The sequence below is a fragment of the Heteronotia binoei genome, chromosome 1 (genome assembly GCF_032191835.1).
Source record: "Heteronotia binoei isolate CCM8104 ecotype False Entrance Well chromosome 1, APGP_CSIRO_Hbin_v1, whole genome shotgun sequence".
NCBI classification, from domain to species: Eukaryota; Metazoa; Chordata; class Lepidosauria; order Squamata; family Gekkonidae; genus Heteronotia; species Heteronotia binoei.
This window is the reverse complement of record NC_083223.1, coordinates 233,039,367-233,062,700: the sequence shown is the minus strand read 5'-3', so window position 1 is coordinate 233,062,700 and position 23,334 is coordinate 233,039,367. Positions and strand designations below refer to the sequence as shown.

At 43.1% G+C, this 23,334-nt stretch overlaps 1 protein-coding gene across 2 annotated transcripts in view; it reads right to left on the bottom strand.

The window, feature by feature from the left end:
- Positions 1-23,071, bottom strand: part of SPTBN1 (spectrin beta, non-erythrocytic 1) — a 205,343-nt gene extending 182,272 nt beyond the window's left edge. The window contains exon 1 of one of the 2 annotated variants that reach the window (XM_060249162.1): positions 22,890-23,071. In XM_060249162.1, the coding sequence (XP_060105145.1) occupies positions 22,890-23,037 (148 nt within the window). In that variant the 5' untranslated portion in view covers positions 23,038-23,071. The remainder of the gene's footprint in view (positions 1-22,889) is intronic. The other variant, XM_060249177.1, reaches the window with a different exon arrangement.
- Between the last annotated feature and the right edge of the window lie 263 nt (positions 23,072-23,334).

The following is a 23,334-nucleotide window of genomic DNA, read 5'->3' as shown; positions in this document are numbered from 1 at the left end:
TTTCTTTTGAGAATCTCAAACTGGCAATGATAAGCATTATTTCACTATATCCTCAGCTCTGAGGAGAAGATTAGGCTGAGAGATAGTGACCTATGTCCTATGCCTACAATTGTCCCTGAGCTTTATTGTGGTTTTAAACTCAGGTCTCCTGAGGTCCAAGTCAGATGCTTTATCCACCACAATATCTTGGCTCAAATCTCTTTGAGATCTTGTTTTTCCTCAGAAGGCCTTCTGTGCTGTATTGGCCAAAAAAGCTGTAAGGATTTAACATTTGCTTCTACACAGAGGTTCTGCTCCATACTCTCCCAAACAGCATCAAGATTTGGGAAGGTCTTCCATATGTCTCATGGTCTGAGTCTCTGGAGATCTGATAGCCCTGTCTTCCCTGTACTAAAAAGGACAGCAGTGACTGGATGGAGCCTGCTCTGCCCCATCTTTGCCCCAGTTCTGCTTCCCAGTTAGATCTTTCCAAGAAGTTCTTATTCAGCTTCATTCTCGCCTAGATTTTTGTATGCCTAAGCCTCCTCCTTTATAAGCAATGGGTCTTGTAACAATGAACCGTTCCTTGGACTGAGTGACTGAAAGTAAGGATGCTATCCTAAATAAAAATATCTGAAACTATAATTCCTTTTGGCATAATTTGGAAACACTGCTAACTAAGGATGCTGAGCACTGTGCTGAGTGATTGTAATTGTGTGCACGTTCACTTGAGACTAAACTCTATTGACCTTGGTAGGATTTAATTTCAAAGAAAAATGCATAGAATTGGGCTTCAGTTTTATATTTAACCTGCTCTTTCTCCCATAGTGTTACATTTTAAATATCTTTCCAACCTATATACATTAGTATGCTAATATTCTCATTATGTTTTGTTTTCAGTATGTTCACATATCTGAGTTATTATTAAGCTGCACCTTGCCAGAGGCTGAGCACATTTCAGAGAGCTCTGAGAGAGAGCAAAGAAGCTCTGAGAGGAAGCAGAGAAGTGATATAAGGGTGAGGTTTGGCTAAGCGGCTGGGGAAGTTGCTGAGAATTTCTGAGTTTGTGTGACTGTGTGATTGCTGAAAATTCTGAGTTTGTGGTTGCTGGGGAACTGCTGTTTGTTTGAGTGGGCTGAAGGTGATTGTTGCTGATTGATTTGGAGTGGCTGTGTTCCCCACCCTCTTTGCATTATTGAGCTACGCCTTGCCAGAGGCGCGAGCCTTTGGCATGAGCCGAAGGGTGAGAGCTAAAGGGCTCTTGGTCTGTGACTCTTAGCCTGGGGGCTGTATAAGGACCAGGAACCCAGATTCCCTGTGCTCCCAATAAGGTAAGCTGACTCTCCAGAAGGAGAGCCACATAAACAAACAGGATTTAAAAGGGGACTGTATCTTTTTAAAAAGCTATCATGAAGGTAGAATGCCAACAGGGGGATGGGGGCTTTCCAGGTTTTTGCACTGAGTGTCACATGTATAACTATCTGCCCACAGGACAGAAGTCTTGGGTATGTGCTCGATGCAAGGAGCTCCTGGTCTTCAGGAAACAAGTTCGTACCCTTGAGGCTGAGGTGACTGACCTGGAGAAGCAGAGACAGTCAGTTAGGCACTCGGAGAAGACTCTCGGGACGTATTAGACGAGCTTCACTCTGAACGTGGCAACCTCGCTGCTGCCAGGGAGCATGAGGGTCAAGAGGGAACAGGGCACTGTGCTGAGGATAAGGGGAATGCGCCCTCAGAAGGGACCTCTTCTTCAGTTGGTGAGCGGATATACTTTCGCGCCAAGGAACCATCCCTGGGCAGGGAGGTGGGGGGGGGGTGTCTTGGCAGTTGGTGATTCGATCCTTAGGCAAGTAGACAGCTGGGTAGCAAAACCGCGTACTGACCGTATGGTGACTTGCCTGTCTGGTGCAAAGGTAGCAGATATTACGCGTGCAGTAGATAGGCTGATAGACAGTGCTGGGGAGGAGCCAGTGGTTGTGGTCCATGTTGGCACCAATGATGTGGGGAAATGCAGTCATGAGGTCCTGGAGGAAAAATTTAGGCTGCTAGGCAGGAGACTTAAGGCCAGGACCTCCAAGGTAGCCTTCTCAAAAGTGCTACCTGTTCCCTGTGCTACCTGTTCTCAGAAGTGCTACCTGTGCAGGGCTGGAGAGACAGGCACAAATTAGAAGTCTCAATGTGTGGATGAGACGATGGTGTAAGGCGGAAGGGTTAAAGTTTGCTAGGCACTGGGATGCTTTCTGGAACAGGTGGGAGCTGTACAAAAGAGACAATCTCCACTTGTCCCCAGATGGAACCAGGCTGCTGGCGCTTAAAATCAAAAAGGTGGCAGAACAGTTTTTAAACTAAATCTTGGGGGAAAGCCGACAGAAGATGAAATGTCTCTTGTTCGGGAGGACTCATCTCAAACTTTTCTACTGGGTAATGGATCAGAATTGTCCACTGAGATGGTGACAAACAGTATGGAGTGTCTGCCAAAGTCTCAAGGTAGCAGGAGGAAGGTTACGGGCCTCGCTTGCCTGGGAAATTATAGATGTTTGTATGCAAATGCTAGAAGTGTTCATAGTAAAATTGGTGAGTTGGAATGTTTAGTGTTGGGAGAAAATATAGACATTGTGGGAATGTCTGAAACTTGGTGGAATGAGGAGAATCAGTGGGACATGGTGATTCCTGGATATAAGTTATATCGGAAGGATAGGGAGGGAAGGGTTGGAGGTGGGGTGGCTCTGTATGTCAGAGAGGGTATACAGTCCAGTAAGACTGAGGTCAGAGAATTAGATTCCCTTCTAGAAATGCTTTGGGTTGAAACAGAGGGCCAAAAAGGAAATTTATCTATGGGAGTTTGTTATTGCCCACCAAATCAAAAGACAGAGGACGATTATAATATGATGGAAGGATTAAAGATAGTGGCTAAATGTAAAAACTGTGTCGTAATAGGTGATTTTAACTACCCGCAGATTGATTGGGTCAATATGTGTTCTGGTCGAGAGAAAGAGATTGAGTTTCTAGATGCTCTCAATGACTGTGCTATGGAGCAGATGGTCTCAGAACTTACCAGGGGTGCGGCGATCCTGGATTTGATCCTAAGTAATGCCCAAGACTTGGTGAGAGATGTCAAAGTGATCGCACCTCTTGGGAGCAGTGACCATAATGTTATTGATTTCACCATTTGTATAAATAGAGAGTTGTTCCAAAAGACCAGCACAACCACGTTTAACTTTTAAAAAGGTAAATTCTCTGAGATGAGGAGGCATGTGAAGCGGAAACTGAAAGGAAAGGTAAATACAGTCAAAACCCTTGGGGAAGCTTGGAGGCTATTTAAAACTACAATTCTAGAAGCTCAGATAAAATATATACCACAAGTTAGGAGAGGCACAAACAGGTATAAGAAAAGACCTGCATGGTTAAAAAACAAAGTAATGGAAGCTGTAAAAGGTAAGAAGGACTCCTTTAAATGGTGGAAAGCTAGTCCAAGTGAGATTAATAAAAGGGAACACGGGCTGTGGCATATCAAATGCAAGACTGTGGTTAGGCAGGCAAAAAGGGACTATGAGGAGTATATTGCAAAAAACATAAAGACCAACAATAAAAATTTCTTCAAATATATTAGAAGCAGGAAACCAGGGAGGCAGTGGGGCCCTTGAATGACCAAGGGGTCAAAGGATTACTGAAGGAGGATAGGGAAATGGCTGAGAAGCTGAATGCATTTTTTGCTTCCGTCTTCACTGTGGAAGACGAGAAGTGTTTGCCCGCTCCAGAACCACTTATTTTGGAAGGGGTGTTGAAAGACCTGAGTCAGATTGAGGTGACAAGAGAGGAGGTCCTACAACTGATTGACGAATTAAAAACTAATAAGTCACCAGGTCCGGATGGCATACATCCAAGAGTTCTGAAAGAACTCAAAGTTGAACTTGTGGATCTCCTGACAAAAATATGTAATCTTTCATTGAAATCTGCCTTTGTTCCTGAGGACTGGAAGGTAGCAAATGTCACCCCCATCTTTAAAAAGGGTTCCAGAGGAATTTGTATGCAGGCCAGTCAGTCTGATTTCAATTCCAGGAAAATTGGTAGAAACCATTATCAAGGACAGAATGAGTAGGCACATTGATGAAGACAAGTTACTGAGGAAGACTCAGCATGGGTTCTGTAAGGAAAGATCTTGCCTCACTAATCTTGCCTCTTTGAGGGGGTGAACAAACATGTGGACAAAGGAGACCCGATAGATATTGTTTACCTTGACTTCCAGAAAGCTTTTGATAAAGTTCCTCATCAAAGGCTCCTTAGTAAGCTCGAGAGTCATGGAGTAAAAGGACAGGTCCTCTTGTGGATCAAAAACTGTCCGATTAATAGGAAGCAGAGAGTGAGTATAAATGGGCAGTCTTCGCAGTGGAGGACGGTAAGCGGTGAGGTGCCGCAGGGCTCAATACTGGGTCCCATGCTCTTTAACTTGTTCATAAATGATTTGGAGTTGGAAGTAAGCAGTGAAGTGGCTAAGTTTGCAGATGACACTAAATTGTTCAGGGTGGTGAGAACCAGAGAGGATTGTGAGGCACTCCAAAGGGATCTGTTGAGGCTGGGTGAGTGGGAGTCAACGTGGCAGATGAGGTTCAATGTGGCCAAGGGCAAAGTAATACATTTTGGGGCTAAAAATCCCAGCTACAAATACAACTTGATGGGGTGTGAACTGGCAGAAACTGACCAGGAGAGAGATCTTGGGGTCATGGTAGATAACTCACTGAAAATGTCAAGACAGTGTGCGATTGCAATAAAAAAGGCCAAAGCCATGCTGGGAGTTATTTGGAAGGGAATTGAAAACAATCAGCCAGTATCATAATGCCCCTGTATAAATCGATGGTGCAGTCTCATTTGGAATACTGTGTACAATTCTGGTCACTGCACCTCAAAAAGGATATTATAGCATTGGAAAAAGTGCAGAAAAGGGCAACTAGAATGATTAAAGGGTTGGAACACTTTCCCTATGAAGAAAGGTTAAAACGCTTGGGGCTCTTTAGCTTGGAGAAACGTCGACTGTGGGGTGACATGATAGAGGTTTACAAGATTATGCATGGTTTGGAGAAAGTAGAGAAAGAAGTACTTTTCTCCCTTTCTCACAATACAAGAACTCGTGGGCATGCAATGAAATCGCTGAGTAGTTGGGTTAAAATGGATAAAAGGAGGTACTTCTTCACCCAAAGGGTGATTAACATGTGGAATTCACTGCCACAGGAGGTGGCGGCGGCTACAAGCATAGTCAGCTTCAAGAAGGGGTTAGATAAAAATATGGAGCAGAGGTCCATCAGTGGCTATTAGCCACAGTGTGTGTGTGTGAGCGTTTATCTAACCCCTTCTTGAAGCTATATATATATGTTTGGGGAAGATGGAAGCAAAACATCTGTAGGTATCCACTCCTGCCTCCTTTCTCTGTCTGGCACATCTGCCTGCAATGGGCGGGGGTGGGGGTTAGCAGATGCAAAGGAATGACCAAAAAATGACCAGAGTAAACTCCCATGTGGATGCTTTGTTGTATTTGCAGGGGCATAATGGATAATTATCCCTATCTGGATACAGATCTGGATATGGATGTGGAAGGAAGACTACAAGAAATCCTACATAAAAACGAGAAATAAGATAGATATAGATAAGATAGACAGAAATCTGTATTTTGTGCATTCCAAAAACTTGGTATACACAGGGGTCTGCAACCTTTTAAAGCCTGTGGATACTTGGTAATTCTGATGCTGGGCAAAGGATACAACACAACTACAAAATGGCTGCCAGAAGAGATAAAACCAATCACAAAATGTGACAGAGTGAGGTCATGCATAACACTAATAGTATGTCAGGCACAAGCTCTGTTTAACAGGATGCCTTTTAAGATCAACATACTGTTTAAAAATATTTTCTTCCCTACACCTTCAATCACACAATGACTGTGTGGTGTGGTTGCAGCTGCTGACAATTGCAATTTTTTTAAAGAATCTGCACAGCCAATGAGATCTCCAGAAGCCAACCAGAAGCCTGCTGGGTAACAACCTCACATGTCCTCACCCAGTTTTTCGAAATATTTTGTGGGTGCCAAGTAAGGTCCCAGCAGGCACCATAGTATCCACAGGCACCATGTTGGGATCCCCAACATACATTATTTTAATTGTCTTACAACAACCATGACAGGTAAATATTATCATCACCTGTTGCAGACTGGGAAGGAGAAGGAGAAACAGAGAGAGAAAGTAACTTTCCTACGGCCACCTGGTGAGTTCTTGGCAGAGGGAGGATTAAGTCCTGATCCACAGTTCAGTATTTTACCTACTACACTAGATCAGTTAATCTCCCATTAAAGCAGGTTCAGAATTAACAAAGAGATACTCTTCTAATTTCATTCTGGAATAGATTCAGCTAGTAATTAGTCTACTTTAACACAGTTTCCAGGCAACGAGGGAACGGGAGGGGAGGAAATCAGAGAACAATTTTTGCTCAATAACTTCAAAAGCTTTGTTAGTGGAACACTAAGAACCAAAGATGGCAGAACATTCCCTTCTTCAGTCACACCCATCCTGCAGGCACTTTCCTCTTAAATGACATACTTATGATGATCGTCTTTGTAAAATACTTCAATGACAGCGGTGTAATGAAGTGGAGTGGGGGGCATCCCTTTATAAAAGAAGAGTGAGTGAAGGGCATTACCTCTTAAGGCTGCTAGCAACGCTTGCTCTTACACACCATTTACAGTCAGAGGGAATTCAAACAGCCCCTTTTGGGGCTTATCTCTCAAACTGAGCATAGGAAGGGGTTGCTTGTTTTGAGGGAGGGTTCTGCCTGATCACGTTAAGGGTCTATCAGGGCCTGTACAATTATTTGGTCTTTTTGGAAGGAAGTAAATTACTTATGTATGTTTTGTATTAGAATAATAATTGATTTATGTACCTTTAAGCTATCTGCATGTTTCCTGGGGACTATCTGATGGTCAATGAAAATGGACCATTTGTGCCTACCTGTTGCTAAAATATAACACTGGAAATTCCCATCTCCAGTAATAATAATAATATTTTTTATTTATATCCCGCCCTCCCCGCCGAAGCAGGCTCAGGGCGGCTCACAACACGTAAATACAATATACAATAAAACCATATGTGATAGTTACAGTTACAATTATAAAATCATCCTTAAAACAATAAAACAACTTGTATTAAAATTAACATTATGGTGCTATGGCTAAAGTCTTCTATAGAATTCAGTGACTAGAACATAAAACATATCCAGTGAGACTTTCTTGGCTCGGTGTTAAGTGAAGGCTATTTTAAAGAGGTAGGTCTTGCAGGCCCTGCGGAATTGGTCTAGACATCGCAGGGCCCGCACCTCCTCCGAAAGTTGGTTCCACAGTAAGGGAGCTGCTATGGAGAAGGCCCGATCTCGGGTGGTCTTCAATCTGGCCTCCCTTGGCCCAGGGATATTCAGCTGGTTCTTTCCAGCTGACCTCAGCGCTCTCTGGGGTTCATATGGGGAGAGACGGTCCCTCAAGTAGGCAGGTCCTCGTCCATATAGGGCTTTAAAGGTAATAACCAGCACTTTGTAGCGAACTCGGTACACCACCAGCAGCCAGTGCAGCTCGCGTAGCCCCGGCCGTATGTGCTCCCATCTTGGGAGCCCCAACAACAGCCTGGCTGCCGCGTTCTGCACTAGCTGCAGCCGCCGGGTTCAGCACAAGGGCAGCCCCATGTAGAGGCCGTTACAGTAGTCCAGTCTTGAGGTGACCGTTACATGGATCACCATTGCCAGGTCACCATTGCCAGATGTATAGGTGGTATATGACTCCGAAAAAATTGGCTAAGATAAGTAAGAAAATGTCGGATAGATGTTGGAAATGTAAAAAACATGAAGGTTCTTTCTTCCATATGTGGTGGACATGTGAAAGAGCGAAAGAATTCTGGAAGATGATACAACAAGAAATCACCAAAATTTTGGGCTATGATTTTAAGAAAATTGCAGAGACGTTTTTACTTGGATTACAATTAGAAAAATACCCAAAAGAAGACAGGACTTTAATTTGGTACCTGTTATCAGCTGCTAGGACTTTGTACGCGCAGCTTTGGAAGCAAGAAAAAATACCAGAGAAATGGGAATGGACCATGAAAGTTTTATCATGGTGTGAAATGGACAAATTAACCAGAACACTAAGAGACTATGATTTAGAGATATTCAAAAGGGAGTGGAGAAAATTTAAAGGATATATGGAGAAAACTTGGAAAGTAAAGAAATATTGGACATTTTTTTAGTTGTAAGAATATATATACGGAACTTTGAGCAATCAGAAGTGCCTTTAGTATGGATTTGAACTTATAACCTCGGGGAAGTCAACATTGGAGGGAGGGGGGATGGAAATGTCATATGGGTTAATGTGAAAAAAAAGAAAAAATTAAGAAATAGATAAGCTTTGTAACCATATGCTACCAATAAATTGTTTAAAACTACCATTGCCAGGTCCTGGCGCCCAAGGAAGGGGGCCAGCTGCTTCGCCCGTCGAAGATGAAAAAACGCGGACTTGGCAGTGGCCGCTATCTGTGCCTCCATAGATAGTGAAGGCTCCAGAAGGACCCCCAGGCTCTTGACCCTATGGGCCGCTGTCAGCGGCACACCGTCAAGAGCCGGAAGGGGGATTTCCCCTCCCAGGGCACCACGGCCCAAGCAAAGGACCTCTGTCTTCGTTGGATTCAACTTCAACCCACTGGACTGTGGACCTTACAACTTTATCAACATTTGAATGTATGGCATATAGACAACAATTCTCCAGGCTTGTTCAAACCCTATATATAAAACAGTATACATCAGAGTGGCACACTATTTCATATTTACACTTGACTTACAGCACAGTTATTTATTTTATTTTACAAAGCTTATACCGCACCTTCCTGCCCTCATAAAGGCAGGTAGCTAACAAATTAAAAACATACAAAATAAACCACATCTCAAAATCTATTTTAAAAGATTCTTAAGAACAGACCCCTAACTATGGGACTTAAAGAGCGAAATCATAAACCAGAGCTAAAATACATACAAAAGAATAAAAGCAACATTTTAAACAATGGACAGGAAGGAGGGATCAATGAGAATACAAACAAGTCTTCCCCTTCTGGCATAAAATGGCAACAGAAAAGGACAGACAAGCTTCCATGGGCAAAGCTCCAGGGTTTGGGAACCACTGCAAAGAGGGCCCTCTTTTGGGTTGCCACCTACCTAACCTCAGAAGTTGCCACCCGCCTAATCTCCTTCAATCTTAAATGCCTTAGTGTTTTTCTTGCCAACTGTTAATTTTATCTAAGTAACAAATTTATTCCAGCCTATGCTTTTGTGAGTCTGAGCTCACAATAGCTTAGGCTGGACAGGGCTTTTTTTCTGGAAAAAGGTGCCAGAATTTTTAAGAGGAAATGAAGAAACACACAGGTGCCCCTCATGAACTTTTAAATAATTTTTGAAAATTTTGTTTCTAAGAAGAGGTTCCAGAACTCCATTCTGCCACATTCCCCCAGGAAAAAAGCCCTGCTGGAATAAATTTTGTTAGTCTTTCAAGTACCACCAGACTTCTGCTTTTGTATTGCCACTACAGTTAAACACATCTACCCATCTGGAATTATGGAATAAGTGTAGCCACAAGCGATCTCTGTTTTATTGGATACATATTGGTTTCATTTGACTTTAAGAGTTGTTACCTGCCCATGGATTTGGGGGGAGGAGGGGTGAGAAATGCCTAATAAAAGGGCAAATAATAATGAGCATCTATTATTATGAAGGCTGTTGAAACCTGCCAAGGCTTCTAAAGGCAAGCATTTTTAAAGGCTTCACACACTTTAAAGATAAAGCACCACAACAGAGAACATTACATCAAATCACATTTTGGAAAACCTGGATTAAGATTTCATTAACCACAGGAGGACAGCATTTTATCTTTTAAATTATCTTAAACCTTTTTTTTAAGCCTTCAGAAACCAAAGGGTGTTAAAGTGCCCGTAAGAAAGGGGCCTTAATTCTCTCTTTCTGGTTTCTTGGTTGCTCTTTGCTTCTCCCTTTGGCCACATGACCACATCCGACAGTTCACTGTGTCCCCTGCTGAAATCACAGAAGCATGCAGATCATTTCTTTATTTTAAAGACTTGGCATGCAGGGAGATCCTGCCAGGATGTTGGATGGCAGAGGCAGCTCTTCCAGTGTACAGTACTCAAACCAAGGAAGGCAGAAAATAAGAAATATGGGACATTTATCTTTCTGTTAACAACCTTTAGCTTCTGCTCTTCTGAATCCACCTCTTACAATGTGTTCGTTGGGATCCTCAGATCACTGCCAGCGAAGGCATAAAATGGCCGCATAGCTTCAGAATTTCCAGAGTAAGCAGCCAGTGACTTTGTTCTGCTCATGATGTGTGCCTTAATGAGCTCAAAGTCTACTCTCACCATTTCATTTATTATAACCTGGGCAATCTATGTATACATCTGTGTATTTACTCAATTATCCACAACCTCCCTGCCCCCATCAACCAGTTAGTTCCCCACTTCTCCTCTAAGCACCTCTCCTCTAAACAAAATCACACTATACAAACTGAGCGAGCTGGTAAAAGCCTTTTTGCCCTTGGAGTCATTCTGGGTTTAATAGCAACTGAGAATGTACACATATGGGATAATGTTCCTGTCTAGTATGCTCTTTATATGCTAGCCATTAAGAGGTAAAAAAACAAAACAAAACAGAAGCAGCTGCCAGGCCAGATGCAGAGTGAGGTAAGCTGGAAAGATGTCTGATAGTATGTATGCCCTATTCAGGACCAGCAGGGAAAAAAGATTTCTAAAACCAACTCCTTTGATAGGCTGTAAGAAGCTTTCTAACTGGCCAAGCCAGTAATAATTACAAGAAACCTGCCTTTTGATAGGGGTTTGCTTGTTGTTCTGCATGTTTCCAGTTCGGGCTTGCGGGCATTAGGATTTTCAACTCTCCCTGAATCCCTGCCTTTCCTTATTGTAGTTTCTTCACAATCTGGCCTTTCTTGTTCTGCCTACTTGCTCCTCCCAGATTCTGGACTATCTTCTAGGTTACAGCGTGTATTATGGCTTCCACCTCTGTATTCTGATTTGGCATTGCACTTCTTGGTTTGTTTTTCCTAACCAGGTCCAACTTTTTCACCTGAGATCATCTGCAGTAGCCCTGTTATACAAAATACACTCCCTGACCTGTGGAGACCGTGAGTTAAAATCCCCACTCAGCCACAAATTTCACTAGGTGACCTTGGAGCAGTCTAATCTACCTCACAGATTTACTGTAATGCTAAAAGAGGGGAAGATCCATGTACACTACTGTGAGCTCCTTGAAGGAAGGGCTGGATAAAATGTTAATGATAGACAGACCCCTGCTGCAGATGATGTAGCTCACATGCCCTTTGCAAACCTGGACCACCTAGATAAAACCCCTGTTGATCAAATTCTACCCATCAAACTGAGACCACCAGTTTTCCTGGCTGTCATTGCCAAACTGAGTGACTGGTGTTTTGGCAAGGAGTGGGAAAAGTGTTTGGTGATTTCTCATTGGTTAGTGTGCCTCTTTTTTATATAAAATGATGGAAATGCACGGCATAGAGCTGCCAACTGACTGGGGGGTGGGGGGACTATATTAGATTTTTACATTAGTTGTTTAAAACAACAATAAACCTGCAGGCTAGTTTGTATAGTGATTAGGAACACGGACTCCAATTTTGGAGAACCAGGTTTGATTTCTCACTCCCCCACATGAACCTGCTGAGTGACCTTGGGTCACTCACAAGTTCTCAGCAAAGTTGTTCTCTCAGAGTTCTCTGACACCCCACATACCTCACAGGATGTCTCTTGGGGGAGAGGAAGGGAAAAAAGATTGTAAACTGCTCTGAGTGAAAAGCAGGGTATAAATCCAATCTCTTCTTCTTCTGGTTGGCATATTTTTTTAAAAAAAACATAAAAGCCACTCATTTGAGCTGGTTACCAACACTGTTTGAATATATGTCACATATTCAGAGCGCAGATGCGTCTTCACTTACTGGGTTTGCCTGAGCTGTGCGGCTTAAGTGCCAGGTTGTTAAGCTCAGTCCCACCGCTGAGTTTGGTACAGGACTGCAGCCTGCCTCTGGGCAGCTCCTCAGCCAGCAGCTCCACCCAGCTCCTGGCTATATCCTTTGTGCCTACAAGCACCAGCTACAGGGGCAGTCAGAGTTAACTCTTCACCTGATTCATTGTTGTTTGTCAAATTCTACCTCCCAGTCCTGTCCAGTACTCAGAAACTGGGCAACCCTGATGTAGTAATATCCCAGCAGCATTCGCCTTTGTGCTGTTTTCTGGGCACTGGAATTACTAGTTCTCCAATGCCAGGCTCTAACATGAGCCAATACTGCACCAGATGCTTTTGCAGCAGCTCTCTGATGAAAATATCTGCAAGTTCAGTCTCACCTTGAAAAGGAAGATGCCGTTGGCATTGGAGCAGCCCTGAGGATTCCAGCTGACAGCGGAACAAAAACAACCTGCAAACCAGGTGCTTTGAGTTTTAAGTTTCCATCTAGTACTGAACAAATCCTTCTAATGTCCTTCACACACTTGACCTCTAGTTTGCAACCTCAAAGCCTTCTACATTTTTTACAAATATTTTTTACAATTAAAGTAAACCCTCCCCCTTGAACAAATCTTGCCATTTCTCCAGCCATTTGGGGTTAGGGTTTTAAAATACATATATAAGAACGAGAAATCCCAGAACACACCAAACAAATGGAGTAATCTGTACCTCTCCTGGGACTTTTCATATGAAATCTTATTTCTAAAGCTCTTAATGGGGATTTAAGAGCATCTTTGGCAGTGGAGCACTAGCCCTTTCTGATCTTTCTCCAAGGAAGAAGTAGACCCTCACTTCTCTTTTCCTTGTGTACAACCAACCTAGATTTTAGGGTTGCCAAGTCCAATTCAAGAAATATCTGGGGACTTTGGGGGTGGAGCCAGGAGACATTGGGGTGGAGCCAGCAGCAAGGGCGTGATAAGCATATTTGAACTCCAAAGGAAGTTCTTGCCATCATATTTAAAGGAACTGCACACCTTTTTAATGCCTTCCCTCCTTTGGAAATAATGAAAGATAGGGGCACCTTCTTTTGGGGTCATAGAATTGGACCCCCTGGTCCAATCACTTTGAAACTTGGGAGGGTATTTTAGGAAGAGGCACTGGATGCTATGATACAAATTTGGTGCCTCTATCTCAAAAAACAGCCCCCCAGAGCCCTGATACCCACAGATCAATTATCCATTATTCTATGGGAACTGATCTTCATAGGGAATAATGGAGTGGCCAGCAGACATTCCCCCCCCCCTTCTGCTTTCTGATGACCCTGAAGTGGGGGAAGGGCCTCCAAATCAGGGGCTCCCCTGTCCCTACCTGAGGATTGGCAACCCTAAGCTCAGAAGGCAAGTTCACCCAGTAACACTGCTTAGAACAGCAGCCTTAATTCAACATGCCTACTTCAAAGAGCACTCCCAAATCAGCGTGCACAAAGTTGGGGCAGCTCTCTTCAGCAGGAAACAGAGGCACTGCGATCTTTCTTGCACCTAGTAGGGAGTAAGCTCAGCTGAAACACTGGGATTTGCTTCCAAGTAAATGTGCAAAAAGAAGAAGATTATGAAGAAGTGGGATGATGGAAGCCTGTGGAATGCAAAACGGCTGCAAATTGATCCCAGCAGGTTCTCTGTGTAAACGCCGGGATTGGGAAGTGAAAGAGAGGTGCCAGAAAGGGGGGGGGGGGAGGGACGGCGGCAATCCTACAAGGGCTAGGCAGTATGCAGTTAACTTACCACTCCCCCCTGCCCCGCTCCAGGAGGCCCTCCTACCTTTGTGTGCGTGACTGCAACCAAAGTTCCCTTCAGAAGATCAGACGAAGGGGGCTTTGAATCTTGAAAGCTGTTTATAACCCTAAAAATCTTGGTGGTCTCTTAAGGTGTTCCTGGACTCGGCTTGGTTCTTCTCGTGCAGAGGAACTGAGCTCTCCACCTCAAGCAACTGCTCACAACGGAATCGCTCCCAGATGCCATACCCCCCACTCCGCTTCCAGATTTTTGGAAAGCGGGGAAGAAGGGGGCTAATCCTGGGGTTCCCCGCCAGATCGGGAGGTTTGGGAAGCCTACTAGATTTCCTTGGAGATAGGGTTGCCAACTCCAGTTTAGGAACCTCCTGGAGGTTGGGGGGAGATACCTGGGAGACCTCAGCAGAGGAGGAGATATGATGACGTACAGCCCACCCTACAAAGCTGCCATTTCCTCCCAGGAACTTATATTTACAGTCCAGGTATCGATTGTATTTCCAGAAGAACTCCAGGGCCCACCTGGAGGTTAGCAGCCCTGACTGGAGGTGGCCCAATACATTTTCAATGCAATCCTAAAGACACTTTCCTGACAGTAAGCTTTACCGAGTAGACTTCGGTAGGATTCTGAGTAGACTTGCTTAGGATTGCACTGTTTGGTGCCAAATGGCCTCCCTATGATGGCAACAAAACAAAACAAAACGCAAGGATAAACTAATATTCTTCCCTTTAACAGAACCCTCAAATCTATAGCCTTCACACCTTGCCTAACTGTAAGGCTGGTTGTTGACACGTAACAGTAGCTGTAAAAGAGGTCATGTTGTTGAAAACACAACAATGGAGGGAGCTTGACATGTGAAATGACAAAAAGATATTTGTTCATCTCTAAAGCATCACCCCCAGTAGATTAAAAGAAATTAGTGGCAGGAAAGGGCTCAATAATTCAGCAAGCTAGTATGGATTTGAACTTCAGGCTGAGGGAAGCTTCCATTTCAATAATAGCATCAAAACACAGAGACACACAAATTAAAATCAATAAAACCTAGTCTGAAGTTACATATTATCTGAGTTGGAAAAAATCCCTAGGCTGAGAAGCAATGAAGACAAATGAAGAGAAGAATTATGTTTCTTGCAGAGAACTGCAACAATAATATTTTTAAAAAACCTCTTTTGCATACTGTGTGTGTTATATCCAAATGCCTGTGAAATCCGCCTTTGGAGGGGCACATCTTACTGGTGATCTGCACATTCCAGGAAAGCAAGGCCAGAAGTCATGTAGATAACTTAATTCCCAGTTCCCATCAGAAGTAGTAAGGCATATATACTGTTGAGGAAATGTGCATTCTCCCAGTGTGGGGACAATGCAAATCCATTCATGGTAGATGCATGCATCTCCCTTCTTCAGAAATACATGGTGGGTCAGAGAGTGTAAGGCATGCATATTGCCTCTCTTATTGCATTCTCCCTCGAGATCTTATAAGAGACATGGAGCTACCACCACTATGAATCTGTTCCTCCCCTCTTCCCAGCAGTGTCCATAACACAGCACATATATGCCATATCTTCATACTGGATGCTTCTCTCCCTCCTGAACATCACATCATTGATAGCTAATGAGATGGGGAAGTCACTGCACAATGCAGTGGTTAGAGTGCCACACTATGAGAAAGATGGAGTAGAAATGAAGCAAACAAGTAATAAATAAATAATATTACTTGCTAGAAGAAAGGAAGGATGTGATCTCCCACCCCCAAGATGTGACTCATTTCCTGTAAAGCACTTACATAAGATAACTCATGAAATATATATATTTGCAGAGACATGTAAACAGTCTTCCCATTGAGTGTACAATCTCTATTTCCTCCTAAATCTTGTAGTCACTAGCACCTAGCTATTATGTTGTAATCCTACCTTTCTTCTAAGGAGCTCTCAGCAGTTTGTAGCTAGGGGCCACAGGGGAAGGGGGCCAACAAGGGGCCACAGGGGAGGGATCCATGGGGGTGCATGCAGAAAGCTGGAGAGGCTGGGGGCCATCCCTTTCCCTCCTGCTGATCAACTGATTGGTGGGCGCTTTAAATGGTGTGAGAGGGGCAGTGGCTGTTCCTGCAAGCCCCTCCTGTGCAATTTACCGTAAATCACAAAGGAGGGGTATGACCCTAGGATGAGGGCGAGGGCCCTCAAAATACTTTCAGGGCCCCAGGCCCCGTGGACCCCTGGTTAGCTATGGACCTGGCTCACAGCATTGTACAAGATTCTCTCCTAATTTTAGTTTACAAAATCCTGTGCAATAGGTCATGCTGAGAGAGTGAATGGTCTACGGTTATTCAGTGAACTTTGTGACAATGTGGGGGACACAGGCCAAATCAGCCCTCATGATCCCAAGTGTTCATGCCCATAGTGCCCACTATTGTGTTTCCTGTTACCTATTTCCTTCTTTCCAAAGCCAAGAGACAATCTTGTCTTTCCTTAATCTCAGTTGAGTGGGAGGTCCTGCAGAAAAGCTCAGTAGTCCACTCTGTGCCTGCCCGGAGAAGACTTTCAGAAACAGCCATCTCCATCCTAGGAAGACACTTCCCAACACCTCATGACACTTCCCAACCCCTGTGGTAGCCAGATTTTGATTGGCTATTTTGGGCGATGCCAGCTACCCTTTTTCAAAATTCCCAAAGTGTCCACAGTTTTAATAAGGTTGGGAACTGTATATCACACTGCTGTAAAGAGTTGGGTGGAGGGATTACTGTGTGTCAAAACCTACAGGCAGGTTTTATCTTTTCCCCTTCCCCTAAACAGAAGTACTTCTCATTTGTGATGTTTGAAGCAGGCCTAAATATAGCACCGTATCAAATCTACAGCAAGCTTCTGAAAGCTCTGAAATGGGTTGCTCCTTTAGACTAGCTGAATAATTTAATTGTGCACGTTGTATTAGATATCCCTTAAGTGATTGTTTCATGTGTATTATTTATTGCTCACCTGGAGTGTGAAGCAGCACCTAGAGTCAATGGAGCCTTCTAGCTGCCTTTAATGGAATCCCTGCAAAACTCACTCTCCTTTGTACTAAATCAGCTGTATAAAATAAAAGGGCGTCTGTTGCTAGTCTGTTGAGACCACGCCTCCTAATAAAACCTGGCAGGAAATCAATTAACATCTAAATGACTGATTTGGCACCATCTACAGACCTGGGGACATAATCCAGTGCGAATTTCCCCTGCAAAAGCTCAGTCAAAATGAACAGGAGCTGTACAAAAGCAATAAAGCGTCTCCTTTGAAACCCAGTTTGGTGTAGTGGTTAAGTGCATGGACTCTCATCTGGGAGAACCAGGTTTGATTCCCCACTCCTCCACTTGCACCTGCTGGATGGCCTTGGGTCAGCCATAGCTTTCATAGGAGTTGTCCTTCAAAGGACAGCTGCTGTAAGAGTTCTTTTGGTCCCACCTACCTCACAGGGTAACTGTTGTGGGTGGGGGGGGAGGTAAAGGAGATTGTGACCACTGAGACTCTGAGATTCAGAGTATAGGGCAGGATATAAATCTAATATCATCTTCTTCTTCCTTAAGAGCCAGCAGGCAAAGGGGATCTAGACAGAAGCAACCTTGTCAAATCTGTGATTGGCAATAATGAGTATTGGGGAGGTGCTTCCATTCACATTGATCCTCTGCTGGTCACACAACCAACAGATAGTGCTGCAGGATCAGGCCATAAGGAGGCCAATGGATACCAATGGGTCATTTTGTTGCTCATTGTCTCTAGCTATTAACTTTGAGTCACATACATTGTTATAGCAGCCAAAGGCTGAAACGACTTACTTAGGTCGCATCCAAACAGTTTTGTGTGAAAGAGGGCAGAAAAGCCAGTATGATTTCAAGAACTAAATTGGTGCTGGTGTGAATCTGGTACTGCCTATGTGCTTCTTTCTGCATGGCTGAAATATCTGCTTCTTGTGTACATTTGTAAACAGAGATATAGTAAGTCTTTTCTAAATGAAACTCATCCTTCATGTTGCAACTGTCATTTTAAGAACTAGGAGTGCCAGTGTGGTATAGTGGTTAGACTTATAGACTAGGATCTGCAAGACCCAGGTTCAAATCCTAACTCTGTCATGGGAACTTGCTGGGTACCCTTGGGCCTGCCACAGACTCTCGCCCTAACCTACCTCACACAGTGGTTGCTGTGAGGCTAAAATGGAGAAGAAGAGAATAATGTAAGATGCTGGGAGTTCCCAGTGGGGAGAGATGTGAAGTATAAATTAATAAAATAAATAGTGCCAAATTAGGCACAGGGCAGGGAGAAACTGGAAGAAAAATGCTTCAAAGAATGTGGTACTGTGAAGTAAAGTAGGGGAGATGATAAAGTTTAGCTCTTTCACTTGCATGCTCCATTTTCTGCATTAAAAAAAAGACCTCAAGCCTCCTGTTTACAGATGAACAGGCAGATATGTGAATAAATACATAAATACCCCAAATAAATGTGAACACATCCTTAGGTAACTAATAGGGCAACCCTAAGCAGAGACATCCCATTCTAAATTTGTTGAAATTAATGGGCTTAAGAAGGATATAGCTCTGTTTAGAATTGTCCTGAAAGTTAATAAGGTGGTTTATTATTATTATTATTATTATTAAAATATTTATGCCCTGCCTTTCTCTGTCACTCAGGGTAGCTTATGAATTCAGATTTAAAACATACACAGTATAACAGTAAAGAGTTCAGTAGCACCTTTAACAATTTTTACTGTAGCATAAGCTTTCAAGAAACACAGCTCTCAAATGCAAGTACAACAGATTGCCCTCCTCCATCACAAAATGTTTGCAAAAATGAGAATTTGTTTTTAGACTTTCCTGAGCTCCTTAGATGAAGGGTTGAATACAAAGAAGAGTGTATGGATCACTTGTGACTGAAGAGAGTTTGGGGGCTGGAGCACATATTCTACTCAGACAGCTGGCTAGTTTGGGTCCCTAAAGCAGAGCAGGAAGATCCCAGTTCATCCCGATTCTTCTAATGGCTATGGTTTTGGTTCACCAGCATCCTCAAGCATAGTTTTTCCCATGTTTCCCAACATGAGCAAGTTCTTTTACTTGCCAAGGAGCAGAGTTTGTGGTTTTGGTGGTTGTCACTGTGAGTTGTGTTGGACACTGTGTCACTTGTAAACAGGCTGAGAGAGCCTCTGTGCCTTTTTCAAGCTGGCACAGCCCCACCTCGCAGCATGGCTCACGCCACTAAGGCATTTTGTTCAGAGGTCAGGAATGTCGGCATGCGACCATGAGATTTGGGAAATCATTAACAGAGTGAGTTGAAATGACAATGCAGGGCAATGCCCCAAAGCAGCAAAAGGAAGTTGACAGAATAGATATCGATCCAGAGAAGCTAGCCGTGTTAGTCTGTTGCTGTAAAGTAGCATAAGCTTTCAAGAAACACAACTCTCTTTGTCATCTGATGAAGAGAACTGTGTTTCTCAGTAGCTTATACTATTATAAAATTTATTAGTCTTAAAGGAGTGACTGGACTCTTTACTATTTTTTGGAATAGATATACTTTTACTACACAAGCAATACTTGGATCATGTATCATCTGTTACAAGAGACCAACAAGATGCCTCAACAAGACAAGATAGATAATTCACATAATGACAAAGAGGTAGAACATGGCCAAAGCAACTTATTTCATTATTAAGGAACATGCTTCAATTCTTTGGGGTGGGATTTTTTTCCAATTTGAGAAGACGGTAACTGCTGCCAAAATAATGGATTATGACACAGGGGGGAAGTTTTGTTGCCCTCTATATCCCATAGGACAATGAAATTGAAACCATATAGCTGCATCCAAATGATGCAAAATGACTGGACTTCACAGATGGGGTTTTAAAAACTCTGACAGTCCACAACTGATTTACTATTTGTCTGAAGGCATTGTCAAGACACGCATCTGTAGCAAGGTAGCAGGGCAATAAAAACATTGCTTTAACCCAGGGTCAGAAGCTGAGAAGGGTGCTAGCACCTGCAGATCAGGGCCACTGACCTTGCGATAAATTTAAAACTCCTACAGGTACCTTCCCAGAATTTGAGAGAGTTTGCAGCTCTGCAAATGTAGGTATTTTCATAGAGCAGTGCCAGTAAAAGAGGGTGAATCCAGCCTGTTTGGGATGTGGTGATGGCACTAAAAAAGCAGGTTTGCAGTGGGAAAATGGTTAAAAACACCTCCACACGTGGACACTGAAATTTCCACTGGCAACGCTTAAAGCACTGGTCATGCTTGGCCTGGTGCAGTTCCAGGAAGCAGCTACAGCTCTCCTACAGAGCTTAGTTCCCTGGAAAAAATGGCACCTCTGGAGAGTGGACACCATGGCATTATACCCTGCTGAGATCCCTCCTCTCCTTAAACCACACCTTCCCCAGGCTTTACCTCTGAATCTCCAGGAATTTCCCAACCTGGAGTTGGCAACCCTACTGAAACACCTACCGTTAGAAGTGTAGTTTGGCTATGACTATTCAAGTTCTGATCACCTTCAGATTACATTATACGCTCTATGAGTGACTGCTGTCAGAAGACAGTTTAGAAACTTCAGTTAATCCACAATGCGCAGCAAATTTGTTAACAGTCATTTATACAGGAAACATATCTTGCCAGTGATGAAAGATATTTGCTGCTGGCCAGTACAATTCCAGACTCAGTTCAAAATCACAGTAGTTTAAAACCCAAAATGCTTTGGGGCTGGGATATCTAAAGGACTGCTTAGACCCATATATGAGGTTGCTCATCACCTGAAGCCCTGTTCCTTGTTCCCCTACCTTTAGCAGTACAGTGGGTGGCCATTAAAACCAGGGCCTTTTCCGCTGTGGCACCTGACCAGTGTGCCAGGTTCAACTCTCCCCCATTTCTCTGGGCATTCATGAATTGCTGACCTTGTTGACACCTTGTTGAAGCTTTGTTGGATTTCAGCTGTTTTTTAACTGAAGCCTTTGCTTGATTTCAATTGTATTTGATAAGAATGTGCCCCTATTAATTTTGCTCTTTATTACAATTCCGCGAGGTTATAATATTGCCACTGATTGTTAGGGTTTTTATGGTTGGTGTTTTAGTCTGATTTTGATGCAGCTGTTATTGTTTGGTTTTCACTGTATTTTACTGTAACGTATTCCTAGAGTTGGACCCAGTGCAAAACTGCCACTTGTGGTAGTCATCTTCTGCAAGCAGAAATGCAAGAAAAAGACTGCATTAGACACTTGCAAGAAAAAGACTGCATTACACTTGTAAATGCAGATTTACTTTACTTAGTTGCAAGATTTTGTGCAACTAAGTATTTTCCATTAGGTTTCCTTTGGTGGGTACACCAATTTAATTAGTGGTCTTTTAGATTCTGTCTTTGTAGCTCCATTGTTTCCAGTTCACTTCTCACCGTGCCATACCCAACCATGACAAAAATAAAAGGTCCACAAGAACATATGAAGAACACTGCTGAATCTGACTGCTGGACCAGGTAGTCTACCACACTAGACATCCAGAGACCACCAAGAAGCATACATGCAGGATATATGAAGACCCTGGCTACATCCATACAGTGAAGATTCTCCATTTTCCTGTCACCGCTGACACAAATGCAAAGGCTGGCTATTGCCATATTAAATCACATTAAAAGTGAGCTAGGAATCTCTGGAATCATATCCTTTTATATTTTTTTATTACAGTCATAAGACCAGCATACAGTTTAATTGCACATAAATATAAACGCATACCCTCTCCTCTCTTCTCTCTTTACACACACCATATAGCTTCAGCATTCCTACTTTGAGACAAACTGCAGTTGTTGACATTTGATTTGGGAGATGGCTCTTGCCTACCAGGACTGGATCTACAAGTTTTTAAGGGGGGGCAAAATTAAAAAATGATGCCCCCTTATGGGCCATTCAATCTTATAGTCCCATAGAATACAATGGACTCCATACCCAATTAGGCATCCCCCCCTCCATCAGCGCCTGGGGCAAGCACCCCCCTCTGCCCCCATCCCTAGATCCGGCCCTGTTGCCTACAAAGCAAGATTCTAAAGTACAGATTTAATCCTGGCTTAGAATTCCGGTTTATGGGGTGGAGGTGGGAGCAAACTATACCTTGTTGTTTTGCCCATTCAGACATCATAGGAAATTGTCGTTTATTCCATACCAGAACATCTTTAGTCTCCTTGAAGTGCAACAGTGAAGTGGCAGACACTCAAGCCAAGAACTTAGTGATTTGTTCTTATGACTTGTGACATCTTTACTATGTCTGAGAGGAATACATGGCTGAGCCCTTATGAAAGTGATGACAAGCTCCAAAGTGATATCTTATTACAATTACGTTCCATAATGTTGACTCCATTATAATACCAACTCCATTTGCTTACATTCTACAAATGCTGTACCAAAAAGAAACTTGTTTCCTCTAATTATCTGTCAGATAAAGTAACACCTGGTAGAGAAATGTTTAGCTTTAAAATGCATGTTTGTCTTGAGATATGTTTTTTCTAACTGAACCTTATTTTGTCTGGCCTGGCAACCCTCAAGGCATAAACAACAATTACAGTCCTTTTCAAAGAGCAAAGCAGAGAAACTAAACACATAGTACCCATTAACACATGTTTGGGAGACTAACATCTCAACAGTCTTTTTAGCGTATAAGAAGAAAGGAGTAAATTGCAGAGCACTTTTCCCTATCCTATATAAACAGGAACAAATTTTGCTCCTCTATATTTCACTCTTCTTTAAAGACCACTACTGATACAGGGAAAACCAACAGCTCAGCTTCCCAATCAACTCTTCTGGAATTTACCTAGCATCTATACTGCGCTAGGTATGTATAGTAAAAATGATAACTGGAACAATGTCTCATGATGTTTATTCATTAAAATATTTTTGCCCTGATTCAAAAGCAGAGAACAACCTATGAATCAAAATACTAAAAAATAAAACCAGCAGAAGAGTCCTCAGTAAGCAAAGACAATAAGTAGTCAGGTTTGCACAAGAGGTGTTAAATTACAGGAAATGATAAAAAATTAAATCATCTGTTCTGCTTGAAGACTTTCTCAAAAGGGTAATGAACCACCTACCTGCTAAGGCTTTGATGCGAGACCTCTCAAACAGTCGTGCAGAGCTGTTCTCATTGTCCCAGTCATCAACATCCCAGCGGTTGTTTACATCACTGTACTGCTGTTGGATTTCAATATTGTCATAGTCTGTTGCTACAGTGGTCGTCATCTTGAATCTTCTCAAGCTAGCCTCGGCATAGAAAGATCTTCTGTAAGGAAAAAAATAATGATAAATGACTAAAATGTTTCTATGGTTCCACTCATAAATACACACACAGAGATACAGGCTTGGACCCACAGGTGTTTTTCTGCGGGACAAAGATTCCTGCCCATGGAGAACTACTTTCTCACCTTCCCCCTTCCTGCTGCAGCCCCAGATGACCCACCCCCTGCAAATGTTGCTTCTAGGGGACAGCCTTTGGATTGTTCATGACATTTTTAAAGTACCACTGGGCACAATATTGGG